Source organism: Apiospora phragmitis (genome assembly GCF_038363925.1).
Source record: "Apiospora phragmitis strain CBS 135458 chromosome Unknown utg000013l:1.0-2965645.0:1.0-2969333.0, whole genome shotgun sequence".
NCBI lineage: Eukaryota > Fungi > Ascomycota > Sordariomycetes > Amphisphaeriales > Apiosporaceae > Apiospora > Apiospora phragmitis.
The window spans coordinates 842,160-855,954 of NW_027117413.1; the positions used below are offsets into that span (position 1 = coordinate 842,160).

General features: G+C 54.7%; 6 protein-coding genes across 6 annotated transcripts; all 6 read left to right on the forward strand.

Moving 5' to 3' along the window:
* Positions 1–3,266: 3,266 nt before the first annotated feature.
* PG994_014005 (uncharacterized protein) lies at positions 3,267–5,200 on the forward strand (the record flags this gene model as incomplete). The annotated part of the gene is made up of 4 exons (XM_066865414.1): positions 3,267–3,348; positions 3,435–3,730; positions 3,757–4,846; positions 4,917–5,200. 4 exons carry the CDS (start codon positions 3,267–3,269, stop codon positions 5,198–5,200), a joined length of 1,752 nt encoding a protein of 583 aa, XP_066708543.1.
* Positions 5,201–6,592: 1,392 nt separating this feature from the next.
* PG994_014006 (uncharacterized protein) lies at positions 6,593–7,861 on the forward strand (the record flags this gene model as incomplete). Its single annotated transcript, XM_066865415.1, has 1 exon — positions 6,593–7,861. The coding sequence occupies one exon, from the start codon at positions 6,593–6,595 to the stop codon at positions 7,859–7,861; it is 1,269 nt and encodes a 422-aa protein (XP_066708544.1).
* A 1,086-nt stretch (positions 7,862–8,947) lies between these two features.
* Positions 8,948–10,082, forward strand: PG994_014007 (uncharacterized protein; the record flags this gene model as incomplete). Its single annotated transcript, XM_066865416.1, has 3 exons — positions 8,948–9,418; positions 9,718–9,779; positions 9,857–10,082. 3 exons carry the CDS (start codon positions 8,948–8,950, stop codon positions 10,080–10,082), a joined length of 759 nt encoding a protein of 252 aa, XP_066708545.1.
* A 1,290-nt stretch (positions 10,083–11,372) lies between these two features.
* On the forward strand, positions 11,373–11,924 carry PG994_014008 (uncharacterized protein; the record flags this gene model as incomplete). The annotated part of the gene is made up of 1 exon (XM_066865417.1): positions 11,373–11,924. The coding sequence occupies one exon, from the start codon at positions 11,373–11,375 to the stop codon at positions 11,922–11,924; it is 552 nt and encodes a 183-aa protein (XP_066708546.1).
* Positions 11,925–12,164: 240 nt separating this feature from the next.
* On the forward strand, positions 12,165–12,369 carry PG994_014009 (uncharacterized protein; the record flags this gene model as incomplete). Its single annotated transcript, XM_066865418.1, is given in 2 exon segments — positions 12,165–12,261; positions 12,272–12,369. The coding sequence occupies 2 exon segments, from the start codon at positions 12,165–12,167 to the stop codon at positions 12,367–12,369; spliced, it is 195 nt and encodes a 64-aa protein (XP_066708547.1).
* Positions 12,370–12,867: 498 nt separating this feature from the next.
* Positions 12,868–13,731, forward strand: PG994_014010 (glutathione S-transferase domain-containing protein; the record flags this gene model as incomplete). The annotated part of the gene is made up of 1 exon (XM_066865419.1): positions 12,868–13,731. The coding sequence occupies one exon, from the start codon at positions 12,868–12,870 to the stop codon at positions 13,729–13,731; it is 864 nt and encodes a 287-aa protein (XP_066708548.1).
* Between the last annotated feature and the right edge of the window lie 64 nt (positions 13,732–13,795).

Consider the following 13,795-nt stretch of genomic DNA (forward strand, 5'->3'; position numbering starts at 1 on the left):
GCATAATGTTTGAGAGGAAGTCTCCTCTGTCTCTGGGAGAGAATGAAAAAATGCGGTAGGCGTTGACTCCGGATGACTGAGCACCAATGGCGGCCAGGCTACCTACTTACTTGACCGAAGGAACGCCACTTGCGCCTCGGTCTGTGATCCAACAATTGATATCACAGTCAGCACGACCATACCGAGGCGACCTCATGTGGCGGGCCGCACTGGATAGTGTGATGCCGCCTATCCCCTCAGCCGGGCCCAGACTCAGTGTGTGATTGCTTTTCTTCGGTAGCCATGTTGTAGAGAGTGGCACGTCCGCTCGGTGATCAAAATCGACAGATGTAGTCCATGTTAAAAATTATGTGGCGGTTCGTAACATTCTCGGACACACATCACATCGCATGGTCCGATTTTCATGGTGGTGATAGTCGCCGGGCGCTTTCGGTTGTGGGCGGTGGTGCTTTTGAATGTTGTGTCATCTCCATCTGACTGGCACAACGCCATCATTACTATTGAAAACCAAACTTATTACGAACCTAGCAGGATCTCATTTTAGCTGCGGTGGCTGTAAGACAGTAGACGAGCGCAGGTGAGAAGTTGAGCAACCTCGCTGTAAATGGGTTCAGGGGGAAGAGCGATTAAAACTTCCCCCCTGGCTAACTCGGCCGGGTAATTAATGATAGACAAAGGATTTTCACTAATGCCATTGAACAAGTTTAAAAACTCTGCACAGTTTTCTAGGAAACTCACATTACCTTTTCCTCGGTACCGAGGAGACCACGTGCGCAGTAACTGGGCTCTGTACGAAATACCCCTGTGGAGGCAGAGTCAGGTGTCAGGGAAGCCTACAAGATCCGTAAAGTGGATGTGGCCGGAGCATCAAACCTTCCCTTGGTCCTGGGTTCATTTGACAGAACCATGATCCTCAAAAGAGGGCAAGAAGAGATGAACAAGCTCGGATCATTGGACGCATCGGGATGCAGAGCGGCCAAAGAGGAAGTCACCAGTCCCCTGTCGCCACCGATTCAGAAACTCTTAACGTTGACTGGGTGGCGCTAGTGACTTTTATCTCCGTCGTCCATCGTGCTAATAATAAATACTTTTAGGGATCGACAGGGTAGTATTGTACTATGCGACAGAGCCCATCAAGTAGTGATGCTTGGGTCTACTGAGGCTGAGGCTACGCACATCCTCTTGCGTTACCACGACTTTGAGGGAGGTGTAGTCTAGACGTGGATAGGATCGGCCATTGCTAGCTGATCAGTTCATCGTCTTCAAATGGTGCCATGGCCGGGTCACCCGTCGCCTCAAGACAATGTTACGGAGGGATTGCAGACGGGCGGCGGCTAGTGCGCGAGCCGGGCTTGCGTCGGTTTATATTGAGCTCTTTTTTTTGTCTTGTTTTAGTCCTTCCGTTTGATCTGAGGAGTTCGCCTAGCCCTGCCATGCATCGATCCGGATCCCGTCATCCTCCGTGAGCTGGAAAAGAAAAGTCTCGGCTTACCAACACTGTCTCCACTATGATGATGTTGGCTACTGTCTATATGGGGATTTCTGATGCGGCTTCTCGTCCATTCCAGTTAAGCCTACGGTGGCCGAAGGCCCTGCCCATTACAGCGACCGGATCAAAGTAGAGACTCGGTCGGATAAGTCCGCAAAACCAAAACCAAAACCCGACTGACTGGACACGCCGTCGCAGTCTTCCAGAAGCATGGTATGTCTTGCATGTATTTGCCCGGGAAGGCTTCCGTGTTGACACTGACTGCATGAGACGGCGGGACCGAGGCATACCTACTGTACATCTACTCTCAGCTGGACATGCAAAAGCTACCCACTCTCACGCAGCACTCCCCTCTCGAAATCCGTATATTGGTGGCAATGCGAGCCATGAATGCAGGTGTTTTCTCCACTTGCCCGATCTGGAGACCGGGCCATGATCTGAAGGAATCGTCCACACGTAAGACACATTTTCGAGGCGTTTTGCGCGTCAGGAGTTCCAAGCAAGCTTGATGGATAGTAAGCTTCTCTCAGCACTTGGTACGGCTAGACCAAGATCAATCCAACGGCTCAGACGTCGAGAAGGCAGCACGTGCGTGCGGTTGTTGAAGACGCCCAGAAACGCCAAGGCAAAAGTAGCTTCGAGGTTTCTAAGCTTCGGTCCCTTAAGCGGAAGAAAGTCCAGGTTCTAGACGCAGGTGCCCGTTAATAATTGCACCGGCCCAGCTGCTCCCCGCCTGGGAGAAGTGGGATGCACCTTAGTGCGAACGCTGCACTGCACTGTCTGCCCAGGGCATCACCCAGCAATCTGGATGGGGGGTGGGCACGGTGGGGTTTAAGTGGCCCGTTAGCCTTTGGGGCAGCTCCCTAGCACTCCCCTAGCCCGCCTAGCCACCCTAACCCTCACTTGGCTGGGGAGATTTTAGAAGCCTTACAGACGGCTCGATCCACCCACGTGGGATGCAGTCGGCATCTGATAGGCCTCTGGCGAAGATCAGCCAAGGGTATGCCAAGGGTATGCCAAGGGTATGCCAAGGGTATGCCAAGGGTATGCCAAGAGCCGCACCTTATCTGATGGCCTCTGGCGAAGATCAGCCAAGGGTTTGCCAAGGGTATGCCAAGAGCCGCATGTTGCACGGGTGACCCAATCAGACGTCGCCATGATACGGGATTGCATTTACCACACCCTCGAAATATCATACCTTGACAGTTCGTTCGTAAAACTCTATGGGTATCCCATTGGCAACTAGGCAAGGCTCTGGCCGAATCCAGAGCCCATCTCCGGGCTGGTGGCGTATTGCGCCGAGAACAACAAGCAAATCCAAGACACTGCTTCCCATTCTCGGCCTATTGCTTGTTTTTCCCTTACTCAATCACTTACCCGTCCAGCCGTCTTCCATGTCGCCAAGGCGCTCCTCGCCAAGCCCTCGGTGACCCAAGCAAGCAAAGAGAAGCTTGGAGCTGCTGGTGGTATGAATCCTACTATCCAGCAACGGCGCGATAGGCCTGCCCCAGCGCCGCCTACGCCCATCAGCCAAGGCGTCATGCAAGCCCTTGCGGCTGCGGGTAGTCCTCTTGCCTGTCCAAAAAGTTCGGCAAAGTTCAGGATATAAACGTGCGGCCCTCGCCTCGTCCCATATACCATATGTTCTTGACCTTCATCACTCGATCTTCATTCTGTGTCTCCAACTTACAGTCTGAACCATACACTCCTCCACGGGGTCCTCTTAATAGAGACACAGAGAGAGTTGCAACAGGCAGCTGTTCACCCATCCGCCAAGATGCCGTACCTTCACGAATATGACTACATCTTCGCCATAGGCACTCTGTTTGCCTTCCTGGACGCCTACAATAACGGTGCCAGTATGTACTTTCCCTGCCCCTGGACTGTGTCTTCAGCCCATATCATCAACTGCATCCTTTACTGACCCTGGCATTGCTATCTTTAGACGATGTTGCCAACGCGTGGGCCACCAGTGTCTCGTCTCGATCGATCTCGTACCGAATGGCCATGGTGCTCGGTACCATCTTTGAGGTCCTGGGAGCCACCACAGTCGGTGCCCGAACCGCCGAGACCATCAAGAACGGCATCATTCCCCCGGATACCTTCAAGGACAATGCCCCCGTCCAGATGATGGCCTTCACCATCGCCCTGATTGCTGCCTCTACATGGGTGATGTGGTGCACCCGTCATTCCGCCCACGTCTCGTCCACCTACTCCTTATCTCCGCCGTGGCCGGTGTTGGTGTTGCCACTGTCGGCGCATCCAAGGTCAAGTGGGGCTGGAACGACGGCAAGGGTCTCGGTGCCATTTTCGCCGGTCTGGGTATGGCGCCTGCCATCGCCGGAGGTTTCGGTGCTGCCATCTTCATGATGATTAAGTTGATCGTGCACGTGCGCAAGAACCCCGCGCCCTGGGCCGTCTGGACCTCTCCCTTCTTCTTCCTTGTGGCCGGAACCATCTGCACTCTGTCGATTGTCTACAAGGGCTCCCCTAGCCTCGGCCTGAGCAAGAAGTCCCCGTCTTATATCGCTTCGGTCGTCGTGGGTACTGGTGCCGGTGTTTGCCTGGTCGCCCTCGTCTTCTTCGTCCCGTGGCTGTATGCTCGTATCCTGAAGCGCGATTCCAGCGTGAAGTGGTACCACATCTTCATGGGCCCTCTCCTGCTCAAGCGCCCCGTTGTTGCCGAAGCCGACCGGGCTGTTGTTCCCAAGTACGCTGTTGTCCAGGAAGACGACGAGTCCATGCGCTCATCCAACTCGATCAAGCAAAATGGGGAGAAGGGCAACGACCACGAGCGAACCATGGTGATCGCTGAGGGGCAGACGCCCAAGACCTACAAGGAGATCCAGGATGAGGGTGATGTCAAGCTTCGGGCCAAGCTTCTGGAGCACCGCGGCCCGATTGGCTGGGCGATGCGCACTCTCCGCGACAACCCCATGGGCCCCGGCCAGATCTACGAGAAGAAGAACGGCATGACCGCCCTCAAGCGCCTTCCTGCCCAGATCACCGCCGCTCTGCTGTACGGGTTCCACTACGACATCCACGCCGCCCAGACCGGTATTGCTGGTACTCCCGACGGCCTCCGCATGCAGCGTGTCTACGACGCTGCTGAGAAGTACCCTGATGAGGTCGAGCACACCTACTCCTTCATCCAGGTCCTCACTGCTTGTACCGCCTCGTTCGCTCACGGTGCCAACGATATCGGTAACTCGGTCGGCCCCTGGGCTGTCATCTACCACACTTGGTCCACGGGCAAGACTGCCGACAAGACTGCCAACGTCCCCGTCTGGCAGCTTGCTGTGCTCGCTCTCTGGATCTCGATTGGTCTCTGCACCTACGGTTACAACATCATGAAGGGTAAGCTATTCCATCTTACTGTCTCCCCGAGAGTCCCCAACAAGAATATGTGCTAACTCGCATTCAATAGTCATGGGTAACAAGATCACCTACCACTCCCCCAGCCGAGGCTGCTCCATGGAGATGGGTGCCGCCATCACGGTCCTCGTCTTCTCGCAATACTCTCTGCCCGTGTCGACGTCGATGTGCATTACTGGTGCCACCGTCGGTGTTGGTCTCTGCAATGGTACCATCAAGGCTGTCAACTGGCAGCGTGTTGGTTTGCTGTTGCTCTCGTGGATCATGACGATCCCCATTGCCGGGACCTTCGCCGGTTGCCTGATGGGTCTGTTCCTCAACGCTCCTCACTTCTAGGCGATTCGCCGTTTTAATTGGGCGAGGTTGCGATCTCTTGGATGTTGTTAATGTTGTATATATACCCCGGTTACGACCATTTGGATAGACTGTTGCCAGATATAGACTGTCTTTAATTTCTTACTTATTAATCAACCTGGAAGCGAACTCCATTTTGCTCAAGAAAGCCTTTTGGCTCCTTCTCCAACGTTGACGCTTGAATTAAGCAAACTTGGCGGCGCGGCAAGGCACTGACGAGTGCCCAGACAACGCTAACCAAAACCTGGCTGCCACACCTCACTAATAAGTTCAATTGTTTGTTGGCAGCACTTTTCTTTCAGTGACTCAATTGAAAATGCATCTCTGCCCATCTGCGAGCTGTCTGTCTACGACTTGGGATCATTCAGACAACGCGAAGCAATTTGCTTTCTTTTTCTAGTCGAGTAAGAAGGGTATTGACGTGGTATTCAGACACGTCTAAATCCTAAGCGATGTGACTAACTCTCGTCTCGGACGAGTATGTGGCTGGACTCGAATGGAGCAGATGGCAGTGTGAACCATCCATCGCGTATCGTTACGCGCCTATCGAGCCAACCTACTCAACTTGCTATCTGCAGTATTGTCGGTTCGCCAATCCCTTCATGGATGATTACAGTGTAAGTACGGTGAATATCAATCGCGACTGTTATCGGTTCCACGAAGGCGGAGCTGGCAGTGGGTGATGCGTTATCACCCGATGAGATCATGTGGGCCCATGGCGTTGTGCAGCGTCGATGCGCCGATTGGAGCCTCCTCTAGGCCTAAAACAGGTTCCAGGTCCCAACTGTCCCAACCGTCCAGCAAACCGATCTCCGGAAAAGGGCGCTAAAACAAATGTCCTGCCGGTTGACATCACCGCCGCCCTCAACGCCCTCCCACGATTCGCTACACCGCATGATCCTGATCGGCAGGCAAGGGCCTAGAAGCCCGTTCGATGCCATGCGCCATGCTGTTGTCAGACTCTGATACACCACAGCGCCATTTTCCCGTGGCACCACACAACGAACCCCTACGGATGTCTGACCGCGGGAATTAATGCAGGGCCCTAACATTAATACGGACGAGGTTGGAACACCGGCTACGGGATATCCCCCTGGGTAAACTAATAGACAACTACAGCTTGCCCTGATCCTTTTCGACCAAGAAAACCAATTATCCGCAAAGACTTTACTAGTTTGACAGATGTCAGCTCTTCTTTTCACTAGTTAGCACTACCTAACGCCCACCGTTTTCCGTCTTCTTGGTACTATCCACCCCGCCAAGTAGAAGCTCTCGAGCCAATCCTACGCCAAACCAAGTTTCTGGCCTGCGTCAGCTGCTTTCGCGCATATCACCCGACCACCCACCCCGTTCTCGTGCCCAGGTCTGCAGATCATGCCCTCCCGCCCCGGTCCTCGAAGCAACCCATCCTTCTTCGCTCCTAATCCCGACCCGTTGGCCGCTGCCAACGACGAGGGCGCATTCGAGTACGTCGGCCCCGACAGCTTCCCGGATCCACCCCGCACCACGTTCGAGGACGAGTACGACTCCGCAGAGGACCGCCACCGCTCCAGACGACCACGAAATTCCCGGCCACGGCACCGCTCCAGACGGGCCTCGTCGCAACCACCTCCCGCGTACTCCAGCAGACTCTCTTCACCTACGATGTCGAGGAGGACCGAATCGCCGCCGCCGCGGCGCTCGAAATCGCACAGGCACACGGCCGCCTACGATGATAGCGAGGATGACGTCAAACCGGGAAAGGACGACAAATGGGCCAACATGAAGACGTACGGCCGCAAGGGTCTGAGTAAGCTCGGCAGGGTTGCGAGTACCTGTGCCGCTGCCCAGATGGCCTCGTCCGGCGGGAGAGGAAAATCCACAGACCGCGAACGCTCACGATCCAAAGACACCTACGACGACCGACGATCGCACCGCCGTAGCCGCCGATACTCGCCCTCCCCGTCGCCCTCGCCCTCACCGCCGCGCCGGCGAGGTACCGCAAGACACAGCCGCCGTGACCGACCGCCCATCAACGGCCGAAAGAAGTCTTACAGCGTGTCGCCAACCCCGCTGAGCCGTGATTCGTACGACCACGACCGGGGACGTGGGGGGCGCGGCGGTGGTGGTCGGTCCCACCGTCGGCGGGCCCGCTCCCCGTCGTATTCGGACAGCAGCAGGAGCAGCAGCGTGGACTCACGATACACCTGCCGGCGAGGTGGTCACCGACGAGGCCGCTCCGAAGGCGACTACGACGGTCGGAAAAGGCGAGGCGGCCGGTCCAGCACGGCCGGGACGTCGCGACGGCGCGAAAAGAGCACCGCCCCCATGGGGTACCGCGACCACATGCGGGCGCCCAAGCCCGAGATCGCGGACCGATGGCAGATGGCGGCGCGGGCAGCGCTGGAGGCGGGCGGCGTCACGGCGTTCCGGCTGCGCAAGCAGCCTGGGACGTGGGGCGAGAAGCTGCCCAAGATCGCGACGGCGGCGATGGGCGCGGCCGCCATCGACGCCTTCATCGACAGGAACCCGCGGCGCCAGAAGAGTGGCGGCGGCGGCGGGATCAAGGGCATGGCCGAGAGCGTCATCGGGGGGATGATCGCATCCAAGGTCATGGGGTTCAAGTCGGCTACGACGCACAAGGGCACGCCGCGGTATATCTGACCCCCACCCCCATCTTTCCTTTGTCTTGCAAAAAAAAAAATATTTTCTCTGTTTTCCCCCCTTTTTCATATTCTTTTGTCCTTCTGTTATCGTTTCGGGTCTGCCCCAAAAAAGAAAACGGAAAAGTTTGAGTGGGTATTGGGGGTTTGATTTACGTTACGATGTTACGAGCCAATGATGTATGACTTGACTGATGGCTGACGATGTTCTAAAATACGCAGATGGCTGCGGAGATGAAAAGACAGACGCGATGTACATGTTGTGTCATATCTTCATGTACGGCAGCACGGCGTGCGGGTGCGGGTGTGCGTTCCCTTTACGAAACGAATATTTCTTCTCTCGCGAGCGAGCGGCGTATTTCCTGGGTGTACAGGAAGGCAAAGAAACATATATGGATGGGATACAGTATATATGCTTTCAAGATAGCAGAGGAATAAGGATAATAAGTTACTTGGATGTCGACAAGTGCTTTTGCTGTGGTGTGTGATTCGAATGATGCGCATGCCTGATGTTAAGGTGAAGAAGGTTGGTTCACGGGCAGTCTACTAGGTAATCATGGTGTATGAAGCCAGTCCCTCTTGCTGCAGCCTCGAGGCACCAAAGGGAAGTCACCAAGCATTCGGGCACGAGGTATTATTTGTGGTTGGAACGCCCGTGTTCCCACCTCTTCGGCGTCCAACAACTCGCTCATGAACATGCCCCCTTTTCGGCAGCATACGCCAGCATTCCCTCGTCATCCATCACTCCGGGGTTTGGCCTCTGCTACCATAGCATGAATTTCAGCTTACTTAATGGCTCACGGAAAAGGAAACCTCAGTCGTGGGGAAATGTTATGAGCGGTAACCGAGAGAATATGACCATGGGCGGGCAGGTTGTGCTTCTTATCAAACACCACCTCGTAGTGCGTAATCAAGGAAGGTGTGGCCGAATTCTAGATTGCGCCACTTAAATGTTCTAACGCGTCTCACGCCCCATAAACGCGTCGCAACTTCAACTTCGAAAACTACGTCCGTCAATTACGTCCAACTCGACTCAGCACAGCTCGCTTCATCCCGCGCTTATATTCCCGCAGGGGGAGATAACGTTATGACCGCGCTCATTGGCGCCCGTCAAGCTTCGACCTGCATCATGGCGCAATCCGGATTTGGAGCAGCGCTGCATTCCTACCCCGAAGGAGGGGCGCCTGCACGCCAAGAGCAGGACAGTACAAGCCGCATGACCAACCTCTACCACAAGATTGGCCAATTAGACCCAGAAAAGAGACGTCCTCTTACCCTCATCCATATACTGGTCAAGGCTGCAGTCCGCGATCCCGTCATCGCCCTGGATCTGGATATTGCCATTCAGGGCCAGTACCTCCCGGCTCCCGATAGCGGCCTGCCAATGGTAGCGACCCAGGTGCACCCACCCCTTAACCCCCTTAGGACTTACAGATCCAATACTGCCGGGCCGTCTCTGGCTGCATCCAGGGACCCAGTTCCGCCCGCCCCATTTGGCACGGGCCAGAAGCGTGCGGCTGTTAATCAGCCGTCCTTGTCACAACCACCCCCGCGGCGCGTAAGGACAGAAGGGCCAGTTCCGTCGCCGGCGTGGGGGGGGGGGGGCTGGGTCAGAATCCCGGCCGTTCGTAATCAGTTGAATAGTTCCTTCCCTTATTGCTTATTTTATTTGGAAGTCTGCACGGTCAGACATGACTTAGAGGCTTAATTTGTTTTTCGCCTTGGTGAAAACCGCGACCCGACAAAGTCACGTTCCCGCCAACAGACTCGGATGACTCCTTATTTTGTGGATCGGATAGCGAGGAAGATGAGGAGGAGGATGAAAACGAAGAGGTTATAGGAGAGGAACCGCCAGAGCCCCGCGAGAAGCCCGCCAATTACGACAGACTTCTCAAAATAACGGAGCACGACCTGGGCTGGTACGGCAAGTACGAAAAGTGCACGGAGAGGGGGAGAACACTCTGGCTCGGAGTGCTTGTTACGCCATCGGGGCCAGGCTGGAAAACCTCGAAAAGGCTATGGAGCGACACCGGTCTTACGCCAACCGCCTACACGTTCTCACCGTTATGCGCAACATACTCACCTCCTGCTACGTGACACAGCCGTCGCGGGTGGGTACCTATGTCCGCCATGGGTTCATGTACGACGAGCACTTCGCGCGGGCGGTGCAGGCCATGACGCCGGGCCAGCGCCGGAAAGTCAGGGGGAGAGGAAGGAGGTAAGTGGCTCGAGCCGTTCATTCAGCTCGTATACGAGGCTCGGAGCTATGGGGGATTACCGCAACTGCATCAGGCTCTGGTCCTGCTGGCTCCCCGAAAAGCTAAGAAGGTCAAGCCTTGGGCCGATATTTCCAAGTATTAGTATTCTTTCTACGCTTTTTTATTTTAGGCAATCAGATATCGAGAGGTCTTTGTGGTTGGGTAATAATGTTTCCTACCACTTTGGGGTCGGGTGATTTAGGGACAAAGCAACGCAGATATGCAAATCGAACCAACCAAACTCTCGCCCTGGTCAGAGCATGACAGCCATATCATGAAAGGGGTGTCCTAGGGTGCGTCATTCGCGTATAAATAGCTGAGTCGAACGCCTCTTCTCTTGGGTGGTCGTTATGCATTTTATTGCCTATTAATCAGCAGGATTCGCCAGTCAGCCCGTGTCTTTTTCATACTTCTATCCCTTTATCAATATATAATGTCGCAAACACCTCACGATAGAGCATTATCCCTAGGTACTAGCTACGAACTATGGGATCATTATGCTGGGCTGCTTACGGAGGACGTAGTATCTCCGATCGCCTCTTGGATAATCGATGACCTGCCTTCGGAAGGTGTTATACTAGAGAGTACCAGTATCAGCTACAGATGGTTTCCATTAAAACTCAAGACGTGCGGTAGACTCACCACTATTACCGAGGTTCGAATGAATGGGAAATTTTAGACGCATTGCTGGTTCAAGCACCTTGCGTTAGGATAGTGGTATAGGGGGCGTTGAGTCTCCTCCCTTGTCTGAAGACACCGTTCATGCCCAGTAATGATACTCTAGCAAAGGCTATTTTAAATATAAGCGATAGGCAGAAGCAGGCTACTAGCGTCATCAAATTAATTTTAGACCGTTTCATTTCAAAACTACAGACAGAATATGATCAATTAGGACTATTGTATAGTGGTTGAGTTCGGTTATGCCGTGGATGGTCATATCTCTACAACCGAGTAACCGGAGAAAGGCATCCAAAATTTGAATCCTACAGTCAACATATCTCCGTTACCAAACAAGAACATCTCTTTCAACAGGAGATTATCTGTGGATACAACTAGAACTGTCCCAAGGCATCAGTCAATGAAGAACATCAATTCCAGATACGCCTAAGATCCGACCCAGCACCTTATACTATAAACTTGAGTAGACTGAGAACGGTCAATAGTATTCAACTACCCGTTTACCAAAACCTACAAATCCAATTTCATCGTCAGCCGGTCAGTAACCCCAGGAGCGCCACTTGAAAAGGCGACAACATGGCAGACGAGAGACCAAGGCGGGCATCCTTGAAGGACCACGTCAATCTCGCATACAACTGCCTAGCATCTGGCGTCGCTAATAACTACGTTGAGGTACTCGCGACCGAAGCCATGAGGAGGAGGGCGCAAAACAGGGCCTCAGCGACATGTGGCGGCGCTGGAAACAACGCCAACACCCCTTTCGGCTTACAGGTACCAAGTATTGGGTACGCCCACATGATGCGGCAAGAGTCCAAACCCAAGGTAGAGAAAATATTCAACGCCTGGGGTACGGGTCACAACACCTGGATGGGGAGCCCCGCTATATTGACCGCGGAAGATGACCGTGGACTGCCGGAAGCCGTGGCGAAAGTTCAGGAAAGACTCAACTATGAGTGGGCAGAGGGAAAGCACCCCCAGGAGATCCTGAATGAACACGTTAAGTCCCAGTGTTGGTGTGGTCGCTGCAGACCCGTGCTGAACAGGTGTGAAGCATGCCGCGAACCAAATGGTATCCGTGCTCTAGATCGCGACAGTGGCATGGCGCAGAAGCGGAATCCCCAGACATAAGGAGAAGGAAGCGGAAACAACTCGATAAACCCCGCGCCAAACGGCCAAGCCCCAACACATGGATGAGTACAGGTGCTGAGGAAATAGTCATACGAAATCCAGTAGGAGGGTGGTGGTGGCGGTGGTAGTAAATCATTCCCGAGCCTTCACTCCGCCCTTCTTCCCCGAGATCCCCAAGAAGCAATTAATCGAAAGGAACCTCAATCAAGCTACCTTGCAGGACAGGAAAAAAAGATAATAATGGCCTCCTCATCCAAGAACAGCCTTCCCGTCGTAAAGCAGTACACGACGATAACATCGGCGGCGAGGAGACACGGCTCTTGCGTCGCGGTGATGTGTTCGCGCAGCGCGGCAATACCACGCCTGGCGCAACCCAAGCGCGACCGAATACGTGCGTGTGCTCTGCGAGGTGTTTGGTGCCGAGCCCGTTGTGGTCGACGAGTAGCTGCTCGAGGCGTCCATGGGAATGGCAATCACTGGTCTCTCCAAACTCGGGGACGGAGATCAGGGGGATAATCAGTGAATGGGACACGCGGGCTCGTGATTAATGGTGGAACGAACTTGCTAGCGCTATGCCGAGCTACAGTGCTACATGATAAGTATGATCCTGAAAGGCTTAACATGAATGATTTACTCTTAAATGAATTTTAATTGTGATCTTGTAGAGCCAGGCATGAAATACGTTGATAACTTTTCATCAATTCGGGAATGAAGTTGCGATAACTGCCGACTTGCAGATTGATTGATTCCAGTGGACCCGACGAATAAGCGTGCATGCATACTGCGTCTTGATGTCATAGCCAAATGCGGGAGTACTAGAGGGCAGCAGTTCTACAAAAGAGCAGAATACCTGGCAATCAACCTCCCAAATGAAATGAGATTTGTTCGAAGCACAACAATACTGCCAGTGGCAAGAAGAAGTCTACACGCCTACGCCTCCAAGATGGCCCAAGTCGACACCTCGTTGCCAGCGCGACCGACGGGCGCCGCCGCCAAGCTCGCCGAAGCGCATTCGGCGGAGCACCCGCTGAAGCTGTACGGCGGCTGGTTCTGCCCCTTCGTGCAGCGCAGCTGGATCGTGCTCGAGGAGAAGAAGATACCCTACGAGTACCAGGAGATCAACCCCTACAAGAAGGCGCCCGAGTTCCTCGCCCTCAACCCGCGCGGCCTCGTCCCGACCCTGGCGGTGCCCAAGGACGACGCCAAGAGCAAGCAGCAAAAGCCGCTGTACGAGAGCTCCGTCATCTGCGAGTACCTCAACGACGAGTACGCCGACGAGTCGAAGCACGGGCCGGACCTGTTCCCGCCGGGCTCGGCGTACGAGCGGGCGCGGTGCCGGCTGTGGATCGACCACATCTCGGGCAAGATCGTGCCCGGGTTCTACAAGTTCATCCAGCACACGGCCGAGAAGGAGTACAGCCTCGAGGAGGCGCGCGCGAACTTCCTGGGCCACATCAAGACGCTGGCCCGGGAGATGCTGGACAACAGCGAAAAAGACGGGCCGTGGTTCCTGGGCGCCCGGTTCAGCATGGTCGATGTCATGCTCGCGCCGTGGGCGAAGCGGCTGTTCTTGCTCGACCACTACAAGCCGGGCGGGGTCGCCCTCCCAGCCGAGGGCCAGGGCGGGGAGGACGAGGCGCTATGGGGCCGGTGGAGAACGTGGTACAACGCCATCGTGGGCAGGCAGAGCGTCAAGGACACATGGAGCGACGACGACTATTACGTGCAGGCTTACAAGCGGTATGCTGAGGATACTACCAATTCGGAAGTTGCGCAAGCAACACGGAAGGGAGAGGCTCTGCCATAGTTGAAAGCATAATCTTGAAGGAGCTGCTGGTATTTCAATAGCCAGCTAAGACTTGCCAAATTGA